We start from the raw sequence: 21812 nt of genomic DNA on the forward strand, positions 1-21812 counted from the left end.
ATATTCGATGCCGCCTCATTTTTGACGCCTTTAATATTTGCATGACGGCTTTGCTGTCCCTGTGCCATTCTGTGTTGGCCGCAGCTAGAACTCGTGGTCGAAAAAAACTGAGCGAAAGTCATCTTCTCTCACCCAATCCAAGGGTCCTTGTGCTGCAAAAAGACTCTCGAAGCCAACGCCGCCGGACTGAACCTTTTCGTGACCCAAACCTAGTTGTTCCTAGATAGTCTCAGTTCTGGACAACCTGAACGTTGTTCTTCTTCTATAAATCCATATTCGTCAGCAATTGGTTACAGCCCAGTGACATTATGGTGCGGGAAAAGGAGCATCCTTCAAAGCCCAAACGAACCTTCCACTTCTCCAGCTCATCCTGCTTAGCCTTGTACTGCTTGACAAGATCTTCCAGGACTTTCTTCAGACCTTCCGAGTTGGTCGTCAGGGCGGGCATGACGTCCTTGACCGTCTGCTCCATGAGGACCCCGTTGATGAGGCGGAAGCACTTCCGGTCCTCGGACAGCGGTTGCAGGGTCTCTAGGACAAGCCTGTCAATGAGTCAAGTCAGAAACGAATCATTTCCATAATAGGCGGTGTGCCGGGGGAAGAGGTGAAGGGGGCAGTTCATCAAGGGTTGTTGTTTGAGTTTCTGAAGGAGTGAGGTGTGAAGAGCGGTGTGATGGAGGCAAAGAGTTGGCGACGGTCATGCCGGAGTGAGTTCCGGTTTGAGGATGAGGAAGAAGGAGAAAATCCATCATGTGCCTTGCCCCTCCCCTTTCCCTGAGCGGCGCAGGGTTCACGATATCATCCAGGGTATGGGTGATTGTCTTCCTCTGTCCCTCTATCAAGGTTGCGCCGTGGAGGTGAAGGAATGGGATGAAGTGAAGATGAGGAAGACGAGAGAAAGAGAGAAGACGCACTTGTGTTCTTCAGCTTCTTGTTCTACATCGCCAATCTTTTGCGCAATCTGTTGGAGGGTGTTCTTGTAGACGCCATACTGCGTTTGCAGGTCTAAAAAAGCAGGTTAGCATGGAAGCATGGCGGGGTTATTATATCTCATGTGTTTCTTGGCCGACGGTCGGGAATAGTGAGTTGAGCCAACTTACCTTGCTGCTTCTTCTGACTTACTTGCGCCGCCATCGTGAAGGGGAAACGTCTGTAAAGGTAAATGGAGGGGTGTTGATGAGACCTCGTTGAAGAAAGTGAGGTACGATGCAGGCAATCAGTGAGGGACGAACGAACAAGCCTGAGGTAATCGACCCTCCCTCCACCAAGCAGTGACCAACTGTGGGATGGAAGTTCTAGAAGGGCATTCAAGGTGGCCCGAGCTTTTGCCGGGCTCGCTCTCTGAATCCATGACTGAGTGAGACCTCCGAAAATGCACAAAGCCCGGCGCGCCGTTCTGTCTGCTCCATACCCCACCGAGCCGAGTGGTCTTATCCAATCCCTCGCAGGCCAATTCCCAATCTTTTATCGGCATTGAACTTCACCGGGAAATTCCTCTGGCGCATTCTATTCGTACAAAACACAAGCAAACGCCGACGACGACGAAGAACCTCTTTCCTCCCGCCGACAGACTGACCACTTTTTTCCTTGCCTTTCCCAATCCTACAGACAAACACGAGAACTCGAGTCAAAATGCATCCTCACCTGCACACCAAGGACAACTTCGGTCAGTCACGCAACAAAAGTGCACCCGTCATGATTCCATCCGCGCCCCTCCTCCTACTCCTCTCCCTGGATCATCTAATCCCCGTCGCAATTGCCACCACAACCCCCCTTCCCCCTTTCCTCGGGTCTCGTACCAACAAGAGAGAAAGTCCATACTAATCGCTTTTCCCGCGAAACAGAGTGCGAAGACATCATGGTCGCCCTCGAAGAGTGCCACGCAAAGGGCTTCATGTTCAAGTCCCTCGGCGGCTGCAACGACGCAAAGGATAAAGTCAGCGAGTGCCTCCGCGGCGCGCGCGCGAGGCGCACCGAGGCGAACCGGGCAGCTGCGAGGGCGAAGAGGGAGGAGCGCGAGAACCGGATAAAGGAGCTGAACAAGTCGCTCGGTCTCGATTAGATCTACGGGGAACAGCGATCCTTGAAGCGAACGACACGAACGAACCTCTGGCCCCCCTTGCCATTGAGACGATGGGCCAGACTGGGCATTGTATTATATCACGAACACTCGCAATTACATCGACTTTTGGCGACGGCATGGAGCGGGACGGAGGAATACCAAAATTACCAAAGGGTTTGGCGTCCTATAAGGGAGCAAAAGATTGTACCATGTACTGTATCAAAACCGGTCCGAACCAGCGGAGAGGAAAAAGACAGCAAAGTTATTGAATAATTGTATTCCTATAGTTACGAAGCCAGTGCAAACAACACCTGTACTCTTTTCACCCAACAATCCTACAAATCCTCTCGGACACTCTCTCTTTACAAGGTGCGACGGAACTCGTTGCCAAAGGTGAAGAGACCAAAGACGGACAACACACTGAGGAGGATTGGCACAGGCTTGCGGAGGCGGATGGCGCGGGGGATGGCGGAGCCACCGAGGACTGCCGAGGCGAGCAGACTCAGCTCGACGCCGTAGGGCTCGCGGTTCTGGATGCGGTAGCCGCCGAGGCCGTCTGCGTGGGTTGGGAATCCGAGGTCAGTCCACTAGATTGCCAATCTACTTATGCGACAACGCGGGGCAGGGATGCTGGGGGAGTGGATGGGGATGCTGGGGGAGTGGATGGGGATGCTGAGAGATGAAGGAAAGGGAGAAGGCGGGGGATTGTACGTACAGAGAAGGCCGACGCTGACTCCGGCGACGATGGACGGGACGGACTTTGTCCGGGCGTAGCCGGCGATGCCGCCTCCGGCCGTCAGTACGGCCAGGGCGAAGGAGGGGATAGAGAGATCTGAGGACTGCGCATGTTGTCTCTTATTAGCTATGTGTTCTCTTTTCCGAAAGGCAAGTCGTTTTACCATGTTGAAGTATTTGATTGTGAGAATTGGCTGCGAGAACAAATTCAATCGGTGTCAAATTTGCAATCGAGTTGAATTGAATTGAGAGAGCAATTGGTTCCTTATGAGCAAAGATGATGGAAGTTCCGATGTTGCTTCGGTGCCTCGGGAAGTCCAAGCTTCAGCCGCCCGCCCACTCAAAAAGAACAGCTCATGAGAGCTGCTGGATGATCTCATCCATTCCCGGGACCCTTACTAATCACGACATTTCATAATTCCAGGGGCACGCACCGGGAGTCGTCAGGGACCACTGAACTGCTACCCCAGATTCGTGGCTTGGCAACGCTTCTGTGCAGGGATAAGAGGCCACACCAGCCACACCCATCACCTGACGCCCTGTGGCTTCAAGCTTTCGTGTCCTCCAGAGCTCCCCCCCCAGCTCTCAATTGCAGCAATCGGCCGCAGTTGCAGTACGTACGCCAGCAATCGAGACAATCTGGAAGGAGACCTTTCCTCAACTTTTCGGTCCACCACCAACACCGATCTCACGATAGACCTTCGAATTCCTTCCCAACAACACTCCCCCCGACCTCGACGTCCACAAACTTCAACAATGGCGCCCAAGCGAACCGCCTCCTCCCAAAAAGCTGCTGCTGCCGCTCCCGCAGTCTACCACCCCGAGCCGCCCACCTCGCCCGCAGGACCGACCACCGCCGCCGCGATCCAGGGCACAATGACCTCGCAGCCCAAGGCCGTCCCCATCACCATGACCCCCAAGAGCACCGGTGGCAGCGGCGCCCATAACTGGGACCAGGTCCTTGCCAACATCTACAACCACTATGTCAAGAGCACGCCGCAGCGCACCAAGCTGATTGATGTCTTTATGGCCTTTTTGGTCGTTGTTGGCGCGCTGCAGTTTTTGTACTGCGTTGTTGCTGGAAACTACGTATGTTTTTTGTCTTTCTTTTACATTATTTCTGTTGGAGAGTTACAGAAGGGGACTTTTTGGTCGAGTTGTAGTTTGAACGAGGAACAATGGCGATCAAAAGATGGCAACTTTACAGAAGAACAATCGCTAACATTATGATGCGAAACAGCCCTTCAACGCCTTCCTCTCTGGTTTCTCTGCCACCGTCGGCCAATTCGTTCTCACCGGTAAGGCGCACTCATAGCAATGTGAGTTTCAATGGCTAACAACAGTCCCCAGCATCCTTGCGCATCCAGACCACCGAGGCCAACAAGTCCGATTTCCCCTCTGTATCACCCGAGAGGTATGCCAATCCCTTTCCCAGAGACCACAGACTATAGAAGCTAACACTGCAATAACAGAGCTTTCGCCGACTACGTCGCATGCAGTCTGATTCTGCACTTCTTCTGTGTCAACTTCATAAACTAAGGGCACATGCCAGATAAAGCAACAGGAGAGGTTTCTTCCTTACGGTCAGGACAAGATTAGGGGGTTGGCTCCCAAATCAAAGACAGAGGTTCGATGTGGGGGTAGATAGACCAATTGGTGGTGAAGCATCAAAGCTACAACATCACGACCGCATGAGCATGCGGAACGAACAAAGCAATGTATATTATTCGAGCAGGCGTTGCATCACAGCACGGTAGATGTCTAAGAGCAGAAAAAAAAAGTGCAATTCTGGGAATCATCATGACAGTGGACTCCAAAATTCTAGTTCTATGAAAACGACACACGCCCACCAACCTCAGCCTCCCAACCCTCTCTCCATCACTCAGAACCCTCCTCGGCCGCAGGCTGATCCTTCGGCGGCCCCGTCGACCCAGCTCTAGGCGGCGGCGGCGGTCCCCCCATCTTCGGAGGCGGCGCAACAGGCGTGCCCCTCCCGCTGGGCGCATTGTCCGCCTCCCTGCTCTTCTTCTCCTCCTCCTTGAAGTAGTCGTCCATAAAGTTATTGTTTCCACCGTGGGCCCTCTCCTTCTTCTTCCTCGTCGTCGCCGTACCCGCAGGAGGCGGCGGTGCGGCGGCGCCCGCGTCCACCATTTGCGCAGGGACCAAGAAGTCGCCGCCCGTCGGAGCAGGCGGCGCGCCAAGACCAGGCGTGGCGGGCGTGAAGAGGTTCTGCTGCACCTCGCCACCAAGGGGAGCCGCGTTCCCGTACAGCGCGGCAGCCGGGTCCTTCTCCCCGCCAGCGTCAAACATCATCTCGCCCGGCGCGTCGACGGGCTCGTTCAGCGGCGCGGGCAACCTGTGCAGCGCACCGTACCCCAGCACGCATCCCAGCGCCCCTTCGCCACCCCACTCGCGCGTCGGCTGGATCGTCACCTCGCGCGTGACGTCGTACTCGTTGTTATACACGTACAGCCTCAAGGGCCGGCCAATGTGATCCTCGACGAGCTCGCTCAGCCCGCCCTCGCCGTGGAGGGCGCCCTCGGGGCTGCCGAGGATGTAGTCGCCGTAGGGGAGGAGCCCCGCGCCGTCGGCGGGAGAGTTTGCTGCGACGTCGAGGACGTGCCAGATGTTGGCGGCGACGGCGAGAGGGGTCCACTGTAGGGAGAGGCCGAGGGAGGCGGTGTCGTAGGGGACGAGGGCGTGGATCTCGCGGGTGCGTTGGCCTTTTGCGGACCAGAGGCCTAGAGAGACGGAGCCGCCTGCGCAGTTGCGGACTTCTTGGGCGAAGAGGCTTGGGTCGGGGTTGTCCTGGTGAGGAGGAGTGGCTTATTAGTATTTAAGGTAGTTTGAGAATGTGGGAACCACAGGGTACGTACGATGGGCCGGCCGTTGATACCAATGATGAAGTCGAACCAAGGCTCGACGTTGAGTTCGAGGTTCGTGTTCCGGAGGACCTGGAAACCGAACGAGCCCTGGTTATTCTGCTGGGTTGGTTGCTGCCCGTCCAGGCGGGACATGAAGCGGTTCAGCGCATTGAACATGGTGATGCGCTCGTCGCTCGAGCCGAGTTTTCCTCTTGTATCGTTGTGTGTCTGTGCTAAGCCGGGTTTCAATCGTGGTATGGCGCTCGAGATCGGTATTGAGGCTTGTGGTGATTATTTACTCAAAGTTTGTCGTTGCGAGCATTCCATTCGTTCCTGTTTGAAGCAAGCTGTCATCCAAGGTCCCTCGTCAGCCTTGCAGATGATCCAAGCTTCTTCCCACGGTGGCGGGGCCACCAAGTGGGACCCTGACTTTTAGCTTCCTCTCGCTTCAGCCTCGTTCATCCCATTTTCATCACCGAACCTTCGACACCTTTTCTTACACAGATCAACATGTGATTTTGTTCCGATGAGTCTGACGGACTAGACTTTTGAACTCATTGAATCTCACAATTTTGGAAAGAAGGTGGACTTGAGAATACCTCGTACTTCATGCATCACCACCAAAATGAAGGCCGCCACCAGACTCCCCCTAACGGATGAGTGCCATCACTACAAGTCCAAGGCAGAAGTGCCTTGGGATCTCCAAAAGTGAGCCGCTTCTCTCTCCTCAGGTAGATCACGTTCCTCGTAAACAGCAGCTAACAAAACACCTCTAGATATTTTTCCCAGCGCTACTCCATCTTCTCCTGGTACGACGAGGGCGTCTACCTCACAGACAGCGCCTGGTTCGGCGTGACCCCCGAACCCCTCGCCAACAAAGTCGCAAACGAAATGTACCACATCGACGCCTCCAAGCGCGTCCTCGTCGACATATTCGGCGGCGCCGGCGGCAACACCATCGCATTCGCCCTCTCGGCTCGCTGGGACCGCGTCATCTCCATCGAGCGCGACGCCGCGACCCTGGCGTGCGCCCAGCACAACGCCGAGCTGTACGAGGTCGCGGAGTACATCACCTGGATCCACGGGGACTGCTTCGACTATCTCCAGAAGCTGAGAGAGAGCCCCGACGAGCTAAGCGAGGAGTTGAGGGTTGACATGGCCGAGACGGTGGTCTTTGCTTCGCCGCCTTGGGGTGGGCCTGGGTACCGGACCGCCGAGGTGTTTGATCTGAGCAAGATGGAACCGTATAATCTGGAACAGCTACACGAAGCCTGCAAACCCATGGATCACGCACTGTATCTTCCTCGAACAAGTGATCTCAGACAGGTGGCGAAGCTAGCTCCGGAAGGGGAGAAGCTCGAGGTGGTGCAGTATTGCATGGAGGGGGCGAGTAAGGCCATGGTGGCATTCATACCAGGAGCATTGAGTACAACACAATCAAAACCTTAATGAATATTCCTTCTTGTTCTGGCTCTTTCAAATATGGCCACACTCTAACAAGCAAAACCTACTTTTACAACGCCTTGACAACGCTACGTTCATCGAACAAATCCTTCAATAAACCCTGAACACAAAACTCCCGGTCTAGTGGCGCCATTGCATAGGTCGACTCGAAAGCATAGATACTAAGCTGTCCAAAGAGCGGCCGTAGGATCTTGCCAACAAGCTCGTCCTTTCTTTCAATGCTGACTTCGTCGTTGATGCCGCCAGGTCCAAGCAGTGGCCGTCTGTGGGAGCTGCTCGTGGCCAAGTGCGCCGCCGGATTACTACCTAATGAAGAGCTGACACCCATAGTGCCAAGCTCCTCTGCAAGCTCGTCGACAAGTGCAACAGGTTGATAGTTGGTAGAGCGATACACAGCGTCGATGGTGTCCGTGACGAAGAGCCACTCATGAAGCTGGAAGTCATCAGGCGCAACGCAAATGAGCAGGTCTAGCAACTTGCAGGCTTGTAGGATAGAAATGTTGTTGTAGGTATCAGATGCGGTGCTGTGATCGGCAGCTACGACAGATGCGATGGCTGCATGAAGTTCGGCATTGATGATCGGCCACAGCATGGCCAGGTGGATAGCACTGGTCTTCAGTACAAGTGCGCGGACAAGCATGAAGATCTCAGCCCTCGTTGTAGAGGAAGGTGAAGACGTCGCCGTGGCGCCGAGAAGTTCCACTACTTTATCAGTGATGATGGGAAGCTCTGTGACAAATGCGTCCTCTGTAGCTGCTAGGACTAGTGATGCAGTGCGACGAAGGTTGAGCTGCGTCCTCCGGTCTGCCTCCAATCGAGCAGAAGTGGCACCAACACCAAACACGATACCGGCTGTGGTGGGCGGAGTCATGCGGGCCAATAGCTCAGGCATACGTTCCTTATCACTGACGGTCCATTGTCTAAGCAACGGCAACCAGTCGCTTCGTACGAGCTCAATGCTCGAGCTGAAGAACCGAGCATCGTTGAACGCGTCTCCGACATCCTTCTTCCAGGTCTTTTGGTTGTTGGGCAGCCTGGACAGTTCTTGTAGTAAGACTAGTGTATTTTTGGACACAGTATCAGGGAATGCCTTCGCTCTGAAAGCTGGGTTGATGACGTTTGTTGAAATTGTGCCGGCTGCAGACAGTACACGGTCCGTTTCGACTAGGATCTTGGGAAGGTTCGGCACGATTGAGGCCAAGATTGCGACCACATCCTCGGCTCTATCGAGGACGCTGACCAGGGCAATCGTGGGAGCGCGGCGAATACCGTCGCGGTTCTTTTCCGACTTGTCGTTTGGTGCCGTATCTGAAAACGTCAAGGGCTTAGTTGTGAATATCGCGGTTAGGAGTCGGAGGAACAGGTCCTAGCATAGTTGTTAGTAAGTTTTTTATAGATGGCGATAGAGTCACAATGCTTACCCCGAGCTCGCGTCTCATCTTCCGCTGCTCTCCGAAATTGGTGTTGTCAACCTTTTCGCCCAGGATAGCCGCGAACTCCAAGAGACTTGGGAGTGTCTGCCTGTGTGGGAAAGGATTCGTGAGCAAGTCGCGCAGGAACGCCATGCAGTCAAGCCAGATCTCGTCCATCGCGTCGTCTTCCAGCGAGCGGGCATATTCAACCAGAAATGTAACTAGGTCAACGTCTTGGAGAGATGTTGTCAACGTTGATTTTCTTGAGGCGTCCAATGCCCCAGGGTTTGTTCTGCTGTAGATAGCGTTAAAGATGGCAGGGATGGTGTGCTTTGGTCGTGAACCGTCCAATGCTGGCAAGAGGTTGAACACTTCTGACTGTGGTATAGGCGTGGTAATATTGATAGAGCCTCGCCAGATTTCGATGACTGTCTCGAGACACTCCAAGGTCTCTGCTGCGAAAAGATGCTCCAACAGTCGTCTCGCCCGATTCCTCATTCGAAGAGATGTGTAGTTGAAAGACGAGACAGAAGTCAAGTCCTGGGCATTGATATCGCCGCCCTGGCCCCAGGACCATATTGTGAAGCAAATGCGAACAGCATCTGCAAATGCAAGGTGCACCGTGAGTCTATCATTTGCAGTGGCACTCCGCGCCTGTGGGGCATCCGAAGTGAAGACGCCGGATACCATGGTGCCGAAGAATCCCGATGGCTGCTGATCCGGACCCTTGACAACTTGCGTTCTGGCCTCTTCAACCAGAAGCCGCTCGTGTGCCCGGGCCAGTACTTGCTCCAAAGCGTTGAGTAGCGAGATCAGCGTAGACTCTGGTGCATTCCAATCATCCTTCTTTGAACTGCCGTTGTCTCGGAATATGGATTGCAAGTCGCTGAAGGTATTGGAAACTTGCCGACATAAAGTCTCCACTAGAGGAATGAGAACCTGGAAGACGGTATCGGAGTAGAACGGCAGGCATTCCGTCAAGAAGCTGACCCAACTATCGAGAACACTGCGACTGCTGGGAGAGCTTAAGCCAGCCTGAAGACACTTGAGCAAGTTGGGAGGCGGCGATGTTGGCTTGGTCTCGGACTGCGTCGATACTCTGAGACTCTTGCTCGGTTCAAGACTCAATTTTCTCTTCTCTGATGATGGAGAAGCAGGTACATCGGAGATGATGATGTCTCGGAGCTTCAGTGCATCGAACACGACGTCCAGAAGAAGAACCTGGACGTAGGGGTCGGGTCCAGCGAGCGATTGCAGGAGGCGCTCGATGAGAACATTCTCGAGATGGAGGCTTGCCAGGGGCTCGGCGTAGGGGTTCAGGAGAATTTGGTGCATGACAGTCAAGGCATAGCGATGAAGTTGAGTTGCCCGTACTCGTATGTTCCCGTCTGCAGGTTCGTTGTTGCCAGCGATGCACCGTAGACAAACGTGGATGAATACCTCTTGCATTGAGATGTCACCTTCGTGGCCAGCTGTTGCGGGTTAACGTCAGGTACTTTGAGTCACAGAATTCTACTTACTCATCTGCGCGACTTCCGGATGGCCGCCGTCCACGGTGATCGTTGTAGAGGCCAGAACAGCCCAGATCACGTCTGGAGCCCAGCGGAAAACATTTGATAGCGTTCTCAGGTAGTAGAGACAAAGGTCTATATCGTCTTCAGCCGTGAAAGTCGTTGAGTTGGTCGAAGTCGATGCCGATCCAATCTCGTCGCTCGCTCTCAGGAACTCTAATGCAGAAAACTTCCTAACAAAAAGCAAGAACAGTCTGTTGATGTCAGTAAACGCTCAAGATCATTGTCTCCGAAGATAGGGAGACCCACTTATCGATGCCGACTAAGCTATTCAGCCATCCCTTGACAGTCATGAACAATTGAGTTCGTTCGTCTAAGAGGGCATCGAGCATGAGAAATAGAGGTCGCGTCAACATGACATCGTAGTTCTCTGACCCAGCCAGCCGGATCTGTGGAGGTTTCTCGGTCATTGGCGTTTTGGATCCGCGCCTTTCAACACTAGAATCCTGCAATGTATGAGACCAAAGCACGCTGAAGCGGCGGCCAGCATCGGCAGGACGCGATGCGAAGGATCCCTGAACGTCATTTTCGATAATGAGACTAGCCAATGCGGCTTCTATATCCCGATTCTGTGATGTAAGAGCAGTTTGGAGCTGCCATAACGATCTAACGGTTTCGACGTGGTACTTTGGTTCCGAAGCTGACAGGAATTCCCAAGCCTGCTGGACGAGTGGTGTGACAAGTTCGGTCAGGTTTGGCACCTCTATGCGCTCTGCAGAGTAAAGATGGGCGGAGAGGTACAGAATCGAGTTGAAGGAGGTAAAAGACAATCTGCTTTTGTTGTTCAAACACTCGTGTAGACAAGAAAGAAGGAACGTCGTGTCAAGCTGGTAAGTGGTCGGCACTTTGAGCAGCAGGGCGGTTAGAATCCTCCCTTTGGCGCCTAGTTCAGACCCTGATTCGGGGTTCTTCAATCCTTCGCAGACCAGCAAGCCTGACTTTTGCAACAGCAATTCTCCAACCTCGATAGGCGAGAGCGGAACATGGACGGCATCGAGATTGCCTTGCTCGTCGACATAGAATGCCTTGATCCGTTTCAAGAGTTCGACTGTAGGAAGTGAGGCCAGAACACCGGCCTCCATTGTCCTCTTGGACTTGCTGCCATCTGAAGACGGGAAGGCTCGATCCGGAATGAGGTCCAACACAGCCAGAGCGATGTGCAGTGCCTCTTCAGCGGTCTTCTGCGATGACTTCTTGGGAGAGTTGTTCTGCTGTCTTTCCCTCGTGTCCTCTAGCATGCAGAGGATGGAAAGAGCTGTAAGGGGCGCATGAATAGTGATCATCTCTTCCTCGCGGACATTGAAGTTTGCCAGGATGAAATTGACCAAATCCAACTTGTCGAGTCGTTCCTTTTCTGCAAGGTTTCCCGGTCCTATAGCCTGCGCTAAAAGACTAACAATTTCGCCGTAAATCAGACCACTTTCGACACCGTCGAAGAACACGCTTGCGCTACGGAACACTTCGTTGAAGTCGGCTTTGCTGGGCGCATGGTCTCTGTACTGCCGAACGCTGTTGACAATCGAAAGGAATACCTCGGGAACTACGAGCCCGCCAATTTCCCATCGATCCATGAGTGATAAGCATATTCTGTAAGGTCTCGCTCTCTCTGCTGGGCTCGAATCGCGGTCAACATGAATCATGCTCAACAGCGCCCTGGTCAAAGGTTGCAGCCCATGGTCTTCAAAGTAGCTCGTCTTGGACGCAAAATAGGAGTTGTGATGGTCTGTCGAAGATGGTGACTCGATGCCGCTCTCGCTTTCTCCGGGTCCAGGGTCCGGGCCAAGGAACCATGCCCACAGCCTCCGGTTAAGACTCATATCTCTCCGGATGACAACACCCGCCGCCGCACGCAGAAGGAGCTCCAAGTCACCTGATTTGACATTTGTCTGCAACACCTTGGAGTGCAAGGGAAGGTGGGAGACCAAGAGGTCTAGAAATCCACGCTGGATCAGCAGTTGCTCGTCTGCAAGCCCCGCAGCGAATGAACGCAATAGCAGCCCTGGTTCCGGCGAGGTGACCATTTGTGCAAGTTTCGCAGAATGCTCGTCTTCCTGAACGCCATTTTTGCCTGGTTTTCCCGGGCTGGAGCTCTCGCCTAACTTGGGCAGGTTCCTCACAAGGTATGCTAGCGCTCCAGCTCTCCGACTTGAACCTGTGATAGAGGCCAAGAAGAAGCATTGCCAGAAAAAGTCATCTCCCGATGAGTGTGGATCATCCAGTTCGTCGCTGCCTGCGGGCCGGATCGCGGTCTTGAAGCTATCCATCAATCGCAACGTCCGTTCAAAGTCCTCGCTAGTTTCGTCCTCGAGGCCAGGCAGAAGAGCCAGAACAACAGATTTCATGGCTGGTCGGAGAGATCGGGGGTCCAAGTCTAAAAAGTGGCGTTCAAGAATGTCGAGAAAAGGGGATCGGACGGATAGAGAGGCAAACGAAAGAGTGGACGCCAGGCCGGGGAAGTACAATGGTAAATCCTTGCATAACCCATCGGTTCCTATAGTTGCGAATATGTAGCTGTAGACTTCGAGTGCTTTTTGGTGCACGCCGGACGGGAGGGAGGGGTTGAGACATTGCGACAGGCGTTTCGCGACGATGGCTTTCGAAGGGATAGTCGTGACTGAGGGGTGCCGGGCTTGCAGTGCCTGTTGAGTACGATCAGTCTCTCGTCGTTCTGAGAATCCTCTTAGCATCATCAGAAGCAGTTCCTACCTTGAGAAGGCGATTTAGGAAGGAGATGTAGTCAGCCCATTCCTGTAAGGCCGTTTCAAACAGCGTAAGGGCCCTCTCAACACCAGATGCGTATTTGCGGTAGTGCTTATCCTTGGTCGGGGTTTCCTCTGTTTCACAGAATCAATACATGAAGACCATGATAAATTGAAGACAGACTGCTTACCAGCTCCCAGCTGGTTCCTCCATTGACGAGGAAGAGGAGACTCGCGGCCTGAGCTCTCTGGGGAGACAGACCGACGGCCAGAGCCAGGCTCAAGGGCCATGATTGCTGAGAATGGGCGTTGGTTGAACGAGTGAGTACATCAGTCTGTTCTTCTGGTCTTGTAGAGACGGTATCGCATCGCTGCCTAGCCTTGGGGAATCAAGCTGGCGTAGGTAGTCGTCGCATGCATTGATCGTGAACAGGGTTAGAGAGCCCGGTGTTGCTTGAGCTCGAAAGGCTACCATGTCTCCTTCCAAACGACAGGTGTACAGTGGGGGCACCCTGAAAGCTCCCAAGCTTCCCATTGGGCAGACTACTTTAGCGACCGTTCTCGCCTGACGAGGCTGGCACAACCCTCTCCATCAGTGCCGAGATAGGATAAAGCGCAACGTCATCAAGCATTGGATTTGGGGTGCACCTGGAAATTGTGGGCTCTTTTGCATCCTGTCGCTTTTCCACCTTGAATGGACACTCCACCTTTGAGCCTCACGATATGAGACACATCTTTGGATACTAGAGACAACACTTTGGAGGGAATTGAACGTATTGTGTCCGTTCATGTCTGTTAACTAAGATAGCGTGCATGCAAAACATTTTGGGTAGTAATCAGTCCGTGCCATAACTTGGCTCTTGTTCATGCTTGAGATACTATGCATTCTCACAAGTACACATCCTCTTGCAGCAAAAAACATTGCTATTATCTAGATAATCAGCTGCCAATGTATCGATCAGGTCTGCTGAAGTAAGCTGTCAAAGTCCGGACTGCTTCCTCCGGCAAGGGAGTTTCCGCTCGGCCATGGGATTTGCAAATTCCCATGTTGCTCCCTGCTCTGGGGGCATTTGGCCCAGCTCCGATCCCAGGTCAGGCGAGCGAGTGGGCCTAAGCCGACTCTGATTAGCGGACCGTTCCCACTAAGGCACTTTACCAAGAGGCTGCCGCACCACTAGATCTCAGCGGCCCCTCCTACGCATCATCAGCAGGTCTGCGCTAACTTGAGACGACTTTCTTCCTTATCCCGTCGGGTCCCTCTTTCGCTCCTCTTCCCGTGCCGCCTTTGAACCTCACATACCAACCAACCTACTTACCTACCTATACCCTAGGTGAGGTCTCGAATGCCAGTCATGGCGGCTTGAACCTGGTTTGCCGACCCAAACTCTAGATAAAGTCAAAATCACTCTACTTCCAGGTAGTCTGCATCATCGCCGCGCTTCTTTCCACTTCCCGACCACCTAGCTGAAATGCTCCCGCCATCGCAAACATGGGCGAGGACCACGAAAACGGCCCCAGTGAGGAACAACCTCCTCCTCTGCCTCCACGGCCCTCGATGGAATCGAACGCGTCGATAGATTCGAGAATGGCCATGGCAGCCGCGACTACCGCAATTACGCCTCTCGATATTCAGACCCTGTCATTCCCAGATGGCTCCCGCGGCACTTTCTCAACCCCAGGCAGCAGGGCGGTCTCGACCCCCGTGCAGTACTCGACAAGCGGCCAAGCCACTCCAACGAGGACGCTGGGCGAAGGCGAAGACTCTATGAGCATCGCCAGCTTTTCCCCGACCCTGCGGCCGCCCAACGACATTGCAAGTTTGCTGATGGGGGAGTTCAACAAAAGAAGCCCGGCATGGAACTTACTTAGGTCGCAATCGGCAACGGTGCCGCCCTTCGAAACCTTGAGGATGGACAATACAACCCGTAATCTGGCTGGGTTCGATCACGAGTTTGACGACCTACCCGACGAGGCCGACACGAGTTTTAAAGACGAAGACCGAGTCACCATGTGGAAGGCAAAGTTGAAGCACTACATGATTCTTTCGTCGGCGGGCAAACCCATCTACAGTCGTCACGGAGATTTGGGACTGATCAACTCGTCTATGGGCGTCATTCAAACCCTCATATCTTTTTATGAAGGGGCCAAGAACCCCTTGTCCGGCTTCACTGCTGGAACTACGCGATTTGTTGTTGCAACACAAGGGCCCCTCTACTTCGTCGCTATCAGTCGGCTCGGCGAGAGTGACTCACAACTGCGAGCGCAACTCGACGCACTTTATATGCAGATTCTATCGACACTGACGCTGCCCACGCTGAAGAACATTTTTGTACAACGTCCATCGTCCGACCTGCGGAAACCACTTGAGGGAACTGAGCCCCTGATTTCGTCCCTTGCCGATAATTTCACAAAAGGCTCCCCGTCAGCACTGCTTGGCGCATTGGAATGTCTCAAGCTGCGCAAGTCTCAGAGACATGCCATCAACAATGCCTTCCTCAAGCAAAGGACAGACAAGCTTCTGTACGGCTTGATCGTAGCCGGTGGTAAGCTGGTCAGCGTTATTCGACCACGTCGCCACTCTCTGCATCCTAGCGACCTCCAACTCATTTTCAACATGCTGTTTGAATCAGGTGGGATCAAAGCCGGCGGCGGAGAAAATTGGATCCCCCTATGTTTGCCGGCCTTCAACAACCGTGGGTACTTGTACATGTACGTCAGCTTCTTCGACGGTGTCGACGGCGATCAAGCTACGGGACACGAGGCACCGGTGCGCAAGGACGAAGAACTCGCCATCATTCTCATTAGTCCGGACAAGGAGTCCTTCTTTGAGCTCAAGCAAATGCGCGATAACGTCGCTGCTTCCCTGGCCAAGTCGGGCCACCTCTCTCTTATACAGACCGCCGCGCGTGCTGGACGGCCAAAGACCACAGACATTACCCCTGGTGGTCAAATATCCCACTTTCTCTACAAATCACGCGCGAATGTGCAATTCAGCATGTCCGCCCTCGATCCCGTATTCTCCTCCCTGATGGCCCGTCGCCGCCTCATGGGCCTATATCATCAACTACACGCCGCTGTTCACGCGAAACACTCCCATATGCGCGTTCTACATTCCGTCTCCGAGGATGCCACTTCTTTAGCCTGGATCACACCGATATTCGAATTTTACTGTGTAGCCGGCCCCAATGTGAGCCGTGCCGTACTCACACAAGGCGCCAATAAGGTCATTCAGTGGGCCCGCCGCGAGGAGGAACGGGTTTTCATCATTGGCGGAGGCGTATTCTGATCCAGAGAAACGAGATAGCCCCTGAATCTTCGGGAACACTTCATACGCTTGGACTGATTAGCTATTAGCTATTAGAAATTACGTGAGCTGGCCCTTAGTGGCCATGCTGACTGAGAGGGAAAGCCTCTCTCGACAAATTACTTGGGTATCAATACAATGATGACTCTACAGTCAAAGCCATCTACAGTGTCCACCACGCCTCTGGGATCTTTGTAAGACGAACAGTCGCCAATGTCGAGCGTGATTCACCCGCCGCCGCCACCGCCATATCATCGGCATCGGTTCGATCCATGTCCTTCTTGTCCGAGTCCACATCGAACTTCTGCTCACAAGCGCCGCTCGACGTCTCCTTGCCCACCGTAGCAGCAGCAGCAATCTCTCTATCCTCTTGCCACTCCGCCCGCTCAACCGCAAACCCCAACTCATCACCACAAATCCGACACCGCGCCCTCCCCTTGCCCTTCCTATCCTCCTTCTCCCTACCCTCCTTGCCGAAAAGCCTACTCAGCAAATCCACCGACCGCGCCGCGAACCCAGCCATCTTCCTCCTCCGTCGTCCGCACTTCTGGCGACACCCGCCGCTCTGGTGGCACCACGGCACCTTGGGCAGCACCAGAAGCTCCTCCTTTTCGGCCTCTTCCTTTTTCTTCTTCTTCTCCTGTTTAGTTTGTCTCTTGCTCTTCTTCGGCTCGGGCGGGAAGACGCCGGCGGGGCAAGGGTCATCAGCCGGCTGCGGCGGAGGCGAAGACCGAGGAGCTTCGGGTTGAAGGAAAATACCGGGAGCATCGTGGCCCCGACCTCGTGCTCCATTCACCCATCGAGCATCGCCGCCCCATGGGCCAACACCGGGCAACGGCGCGGATTCCCCCTTCTCCTTCTTCTTGTTCTTCTTCTGCTGCTTCTCCATCTCCCTCTTCCGGATCTCCTTCTCCTTCATACGCTTCTCCATCTCCATCTCCTCTGCCTTCTTCTTCTCGTCCTCAGAGGGCGCGGTACTACTCTCCCCCTCCTCGTCAGACTCCCTAACCATCTTACGGACCGTCATGATCTCAGTCTTCTCTTCGGCCCCCGACTCGGATGAATGGACCGACGACGACTGCGGCAATACATACGTCTTGTCAACGGAGTCGTCCGCCATTCCATCCGTTATGACGCTATCCTTGCGCTCCACGGGATCATCCGCATCCTTCTTCTTAATGTCCTTGGTTCCGCTATACTCCATATGAAAGAGTTGAACCCCGGGGAGACTAGTATACTCCCCCATCGCCGAAAATGATCGCGACGAGAGGTGTTGGGCCGGATTCTCGAAGAAGGAAGGGTGTTGGATGACTAGGGGGAGACGGTCCAGCGGCGACTTGAGGTTCTTCATCTCGGAGAGGGAGGAGATCATTGCTGGTTTGGGTTTGGGTTTAGTTGCGGAAAGCAGGGAAGGAAAGGATGAAAGGAGTAGGTTTGCCGGGCTACGATGCGGATTGAATCGTCGATGGAGCTTGGTGGTGTCGTTGTTCAATGGAGCTAATGGTAGAGATCGATGGCGAGAAGCGGATGATGAAAAGCTGATGTAGCTCTAGGTGAAGTTGAGGAGGCTAAAGGTGAAGCTGAGCAATCCTGTGTGTGAAGTCAAGGAAGCTGTTGATGGGGGTTGCGTAGTAAATCTGATGATGAAGCTATCGACAAAGCTACCGATGTAGCTGTTGGTGAAGCTGATGGAGTTGATGTAGCGATAGGTGAAGCTATTGGTGAAACGAATGGCAATATTTAGCGAGTGTTCAAGTCTCGAGATGACTTTTTGGATTGTATCACGATAGTTTCTAACGAGTGTCGGTTGAACGAATGGTATGGTGGAGTACCTTAACGAATGTACGGTGGTCGCGTGGACAGTATGTACCGAGGAAACCTTGACAACGACAGATTTCCGTGGGGATAGCTCGGTTTTGTGAGGGCCGGTTACGAAAGCCATGAGAACCCTCATGGTCAATCAGCCCCTCCGTCATGTATCCCGTATACGGCCATATATGGCCGTACATGATACGGTAAAGTCAACATCATGATGCAAGCCCTCCAATTCTCGCTTAGCGCCTCCTGACCATAGCGAAATGCATTAACTCATATCGTATTTTATTGATTCTGTGAGTCTGGCCCTGATCTGGTCAAGCCACTTCACGATGTCTCGTTCTCAACAAACCGGCCATCACTCATTACGTCCCAACCAACCGCATGTATCATCTACTCGGGCCCGGGTCCACCACTTCGCTCATATCCCTCCCAAGAAACAGCAACAAGTCTCTTTTCAAGAAGCTCATGTCCTTGAGAATCAAGCAAGAAAAGCACCCAATGACGCTAATAATGATTCCAACATTTTCTCCCTGATAGCTAAGAGATGATATCGCTCTCGCTTCGCCGGCCCTTGACGCAGATGCGGACAGCTTGCCAAACCCATCTCTTCATCTTCCTTCGCACTTGTTTCGGCTGGCCCGGGGTAGCCGTGGCCCATTCACTGTGAACAACCGTCACGTCGGAGTTCGTCGGGCCGGTGAACCTGGTTGGTCGGGGTCGCCTGCCAGTGTGCTTGTTCACGCGCTCTCGAAGGTTCAAACGTGACTTGGTGAGGCGAAGCCTGAGGTTCGATAGCTTTTTCTTGAGGATCCGCGGCCGGAAAAAGGTCAAATCGGAGCTGAAGCTTCGGGAATCGCTGAGGTCAAATCCATCAGTGGACGCACTCAACCTATAGAGGTTCGCGTCAACAGGGTGCGCCAGAGGGATGTCACGCTCGTGCAAGTGCCCATCTCTGGAGTATCTTGCTGTTGGAGAGACACGGGCCGGTAGATTTTCCCCGTCACTTGGTGTGAGCTGGATAAATCGTCTTCCCTTCCGCCGGTAAGCCATGCTACTTTGGCGCTCCTCATGGCGCTCCGGGGTGAAGAGGTCTTTGGCCTGATGAGTCGGTAAGTCGGAAAGTATGCTTTGCTTGACACTGGAGCGACGTCTCACTGTGCCGCTCTGGTCTTCTGGAATTGTGTCCACATCCAAGGCCAGTCGAGATGCTTTGAGTCGAAGTTTTCGCTTCGATGGGCTTGACACCACAGCCACTTTCATTTTCGGGCTTGGTCCACCAGGATCCGCCGGTTTTTGCTCTCTCCGGGGTTGAACGACTTCGAGCTCAATGCTGGCTCGGAAAGACTCATGGTCTCCCACATCTGAATGTGCAGTAATTCTAGGACTCGACCGTGGAGTTGCGAGGATTTCGAGCTGAAAAGGTGAGAACTTCACTGGAAATCGCAAATCGTCTCCAGAAGCCTCTGAAGCTCGTCTTAGTTGAAGTTGCGCTTCTTTGGGAAGAGAGGGCAATGCCTTCATCAAGTGTGGGACACTGCTACTCGTACTCAGGAAGCGAGTCTTAGAAATTGGCGCCGGGGAGAGGAGAGAAATTTCTGTATTGGCGACTGGTGGCGCTGTATGACTTCGGAGACTTGCCGTACTGATCCGGGCAAGGGCTCGATTTCTACGGTGGCCTCTGAAGAAGGGCCTCCACTGAAGGTCAGGATGGGTTCCGCCACTTGCGGCAGCCTCATTCGCCATGTTGCCCGGTTTCAGGGGTTGATCGTGGTAAAGTTCAGCATTGAGGTCTTTCGGCTCATCTTCATAAGCCTCGTGAAGCCCAGTTGAGTCTTCATCCTTGCTCATGAATGGTGACTTGGCAATCCGCTCAAATGATGAAACTAAAGCCGCTAAGTCGGATAAGCCAGGTTCAACCGAATGGCGTAAACTCGAGCGGAGAAGCGCCGCGAGGCCACCGTGGGATGGAGCTCCTTTGGACATCCGCTCTCGATTCACAAGCTCTACTCGCGACGAGTTTGGTTCATTAGGGCCTGAGATGAGCTCTTCTGGAATTTTCCAACAGGACTCAGAGGGAGCATCCGTTAGATGTTCCTCAGCGGGACGGAAAGTATCAGCTTTAGCCGTGGTGGTATGGCCTCCATTCGCCTGCTCATGGCCACAAGTGGGATTCACGCAGTCTTCCACGTTGTCTTCGACATTTTCTTCGTCTTCAGTTTTGTCATTTCCGGTATTTGGAGGCTTTGGAGTCGCTTGAGATCGCCGGAAAGCTGTAGTATCAACGGTTTGTGATAATTGTGAAAACATGCTCGGATCAGCATCAACGTCGACAGGGCGAGAAGCCGATGTCCCATCAACTTCGAACGGAAAATGTTCCAGCGTTGGAGGGGCGGTCCTGGAGTTCGAGCGTTGTGAAGGTAACGTTTCGATGTCGTTGGCAGGTTTCCTGACTAATGCTCGACAGTCATCGCCAGACGAGTCGCTTGAGTCTTTCACAGATATGTCGACGACAGCGTCAAGACGAGCCTTCGTTTCGTCTCGAAGTACTAAGGCTTTGGTAAGGCTCGATGCTCGCTGGGGAATTGGAGCTAAAGGCAGCGCCAGGGTGGATTCCCGAGGATCTGTTTGGTGTTCCGGAGTTTCAAAACCTTCGGTGTAGTCGTAGTAGAAAGATCCTGCGGGGCGAATTGTGCGTGACAGGTTGGGTTCCGAGTTTGAGGGTGACCTGTAGTACATCTCAATGACCGAAGTCAGGCTTGAGGATCTTACACTATGATCCGTGGATGGTCGTTGTGGTCTGCTCGCAAGCTCGTTACACCACGGGTTATGGTTCCCACGATACCTGAGAGCGGATCCGGTTGGCAACACGAAAGAGTTGGAACACGGTAGAGACGGCATGGATTGGTTGATGCCGCCGCGGAACGCATTAGGGGGACCAAGTCGTTGCGGTTGTGGAAAGGTTGGCTTGTACGAGCCATGCACAGTCCTCTAGTAAATGGTGAGCTATCATCCCGCTACACTTTATGAAGAACTAAGAACGCTTACATATGAGATTCGATCTATTTCGACCATCCTACTGTAGTCAACGAGTCCATTCTCTGTGAGAGCCGGCGAAGACGGCCGGACTCCGGGGCGTTTCAATCGAGTCGGGTACGGAAACGGAGAGCGTGGTCGTTGCAAGATGCCACTACTCGAATGACTTTGGAGAGTACCAGACGACTTGTTACTGGACAATTTCCGAGAACCACATGTGGTCAGGGAGTATGAACGCTGATACGGACCATCGATTCTGGGAGAAAACGAGCTGGAGAAGGAAGATGGAGGGCCTTCTGAGCCGTACATGGATATGATCTCCGAATTGGTGTCTCTCTCAGAGCTATGCCATCGGCGTCCGGCTCTAGAGTTGGTCCGATCGCTGGCACGAGACTCAGATCTGAAGATTGTGTTAACATCGAGTCCGGTCCGTGATCTTGCGCATTGATGGATTGTAGCCGCTGGAGCTATTGGCTTGATGCTGAAGATGCCTATGTCGCCTGTCTCCGTTGTAGTCTTGAGCATGCTCTCGAGAGGACCGGGCGACGGAAGTAAACTAGCATTCTCGTTGACGCTTCTCAACGGTCGACGAGGCAGACCGTATCCAATGGGCGGTCGAGCGTGAGACTTGTAGCTGCTACGAAGCGAGCCATGGCTGGCAGAACGACGTTGAACGTGAATGTTCTCCATTTGAAGAGACTTTGGCCGGTTTTTGACACGGGCAGGACAGTAATATGAAGTATCTCTACTTAAAGGACAGAGCAAAATCGTCGGGCACTGGAGAGACCCCAAAGAGTCGACATGAAGCTATGTTGAGGCCGGCAGGCTGGCATGGCTGGACGTTGTGTCG

General features: G+C 53.6%; 10 protein-coding genes across 10 annotated transcripts; 4 read left to right on the forward strand and 6 right to left on the reverse strand.

The window, feature by feature from the left end:
- Positions 1-1296, reverse strand: BDP81DRAFT_30986 (prefoldin subunit). The gene is made up of 4 exons (XM_060583577.1): positions 1101-1296; positions 915-1005; positions 350-542; positions 1-262 (listed from the first exon to the last, which is right to left on the reverse strand). Exons 1-4 carry the CDS (start codon positions 1132-1134, stop codon positions 230-232), a joined length of 351 nt encoding a protein of 116 aa, XP_060445537.1. The 5' UTR covers positions 1135-1296; the 3' UTR covers positions 1-229.
- A 336-nt stretch (positions 1297-1632) lies between these two features.
- On the forward strand, positions 1633-2062 carry BDP81DRAFT_319426 (uncharacterized protein; the record flags this gene model as incomplete). The annotated part of the gene is made up of 2 exons (XM_060584434.1): positions 1633-1666; positions 1845-2062. The coding sequence occupies 2 exons, from the start codon at positions 1633-1635 to the stop codon at positions 2060-2062; spliced, it is 252 nt and encodes an 83-aa protein (XP_060445538.1).
- A 165-nt stretch (positions 2063-2227) lies between these two features.
- Positions 2228-3135, reverse strand: BDP81DRAFT_31004 (transmembrane proteins 14C-domain-containing protein). Its single transcript, XM_060583595.1, has 3 exons — positions 2962-3135; positions 2778-2901; positions 2228-2618 (listed from the first exon to the last, which is right to left on the reverse strand). The coding sequence occupies exons 1-3, from the start codon at positions 2962-2964 to the stop codon at positions 2425-2427; spliced, it is 321 nt and encodes a 106-aa protein (XP_060445539.1). The 5' UTR covers positions 2965-3135; the 3' UTR covers positions 2228-2424.
- Positions 3136-3553: 418 nt separating this feature from the next.
- BDP81DRAFT_320004 (DAD family protein) lies at positions 3554-4336 on the forward strand (the record flags this gene model as incomplete). Its single annotated transcript, XM_060584490.1, has 4 exons — positions 3554-3886; positions 4038-4095; positions 4148-4211; positions 4270-4336. The coding sequence occupies 4 exons, from the start codon at positions 3554-3556 to the stop codon at positions 4334-4336; spliced, it is 522 nt and encodes a 173-aa protein (XP_060445540.1).
- BDP81DRAFT_31021 (GRASP55/65 family protein) lies at positions 4270-6069 on the reverse strand. The gene is made up of 2 exons (XM_060583620.1): positions 5674-6069; positions 4270-5605 (listed from the first exon to the last, which is right to left on the reverse strand). Exons 1-2 carry the CDS (start codon positions 5836-5838, stop codon positions 4676-4678), a joined length of 1095 nt encoding a protein of 364 aa, XP_060445541.1. The 5' UTR covers positions 5839-6069; the 3' UTR covers positions 4270-4675.
- A 217-nt stretch (positions 6070-6286) lies between these two features.
- BDP81DRAFT_319386 (RNA cap guanine-N2 methyltransferase) lies at positions 6287-7110 on the forward strand (the record flags this gene model as incomplete). Its single annotated transcript, XM_060584427.1, has 2 exons — positions 6287-6369; positions 6438-7110. 2 exons carry the CDS (start codon positions 6287-6289, stop codon positions 7108-7110), a joined length of 756 nt encoding a protein of 251 aa, XP_060445542.1.
- Positions 7111-7142: 32 nt separating this feature from the next.
- On the reverse strand, positions 7143-13230 carry BDP81DRAFT_31028 (Dopey, N-terminal-domain-containing protein). Its single transcript, XM_060583625.1, has 6 exons — positions 12999-13230; positions 12815-12942; positions 10358-12747; positions 10058-10302; positions 8547-10009; positions 7143-8491 (listed from the first exon to the last, which is right to left on the reverse strand). The coding sequence occupies exons 1-6, from the start codon at positions 13096-13098 to the stop codon at positions 7175-7177; spliced, it is 5643 nt and encodes a 1880-aa protein (XP_060445543.1). The 5' UTR covers positions 13099-13230; the 3' UTR covers positions 7143-7174.
- Positions 13231-14031: 801 nt separating this feature from the next.
- BDP81DRAFT_31041 (vacuolar fusion protein MON1) lies at positions 14032-16184 on the forward strand. Its single transcript, XM_060583637.1, has one exon. The coding sequence runs from the start codon at positions 14297-14299 to the stop codon at positions 16091-16093; it is 1797 nt and encodes a 598-aa protein (XP_060445544.1). The 5' UTR covers positions 14032-14296; the 3' UTR covers positions 16094-16184.
- A 90-nt stretch (positions 16185-16274) lies between these two features.
- BDP81DRAFT_449892 (uncharacterized protein) lies at positions 16275-17483 on the reverse strand (the record flags this gene model as incomplete). Its single annotated transcript, XM_060592459.1, has 1 exon — positions 16275-17483. One exon carries the CDS (start codon positions 17481-17483, stop codon positions 16275-16277), a length of 1209 nt encoding a protein of 402 aa, XP_060445545.1.
- Positions 17484-18466: 983 nt separating this feature from the next.
- On the reverse strand, positions 18467-19189 carry BDP81DRAFT_394572 (uncharacterized protein; the record flags this gene model as incomplete). Its single annotated transcript, XM_060587978.1, has 2 exons — positions 18467-19027; positions 19085-19189. 2 exons carry the CDS (start codon positions 19187-19189, stop codon positions 18467-18469), a joined length of 666 nt encoding a protein of 221 aa, XP_060445546.1.
- Positions 19190-21812: the final 2623 nt, after the last annotated feature.

The sequence above is a fragment of the Colletotrichum phormii genome (genome assembly GCF_030913505.1).
Source record: "Colletotrichum phormii strain CBS 102054 chromosome Unknown BDP81scaffold_10, whole genome shotgun sequence".
Classification (NCBI taxonomy): Eukaryota; Fungi; Ascomycota; class Sordariomycetes; order Glomerellales; family Glomerellaceae; genus Colletotrichum; species Colletotrichum phormii.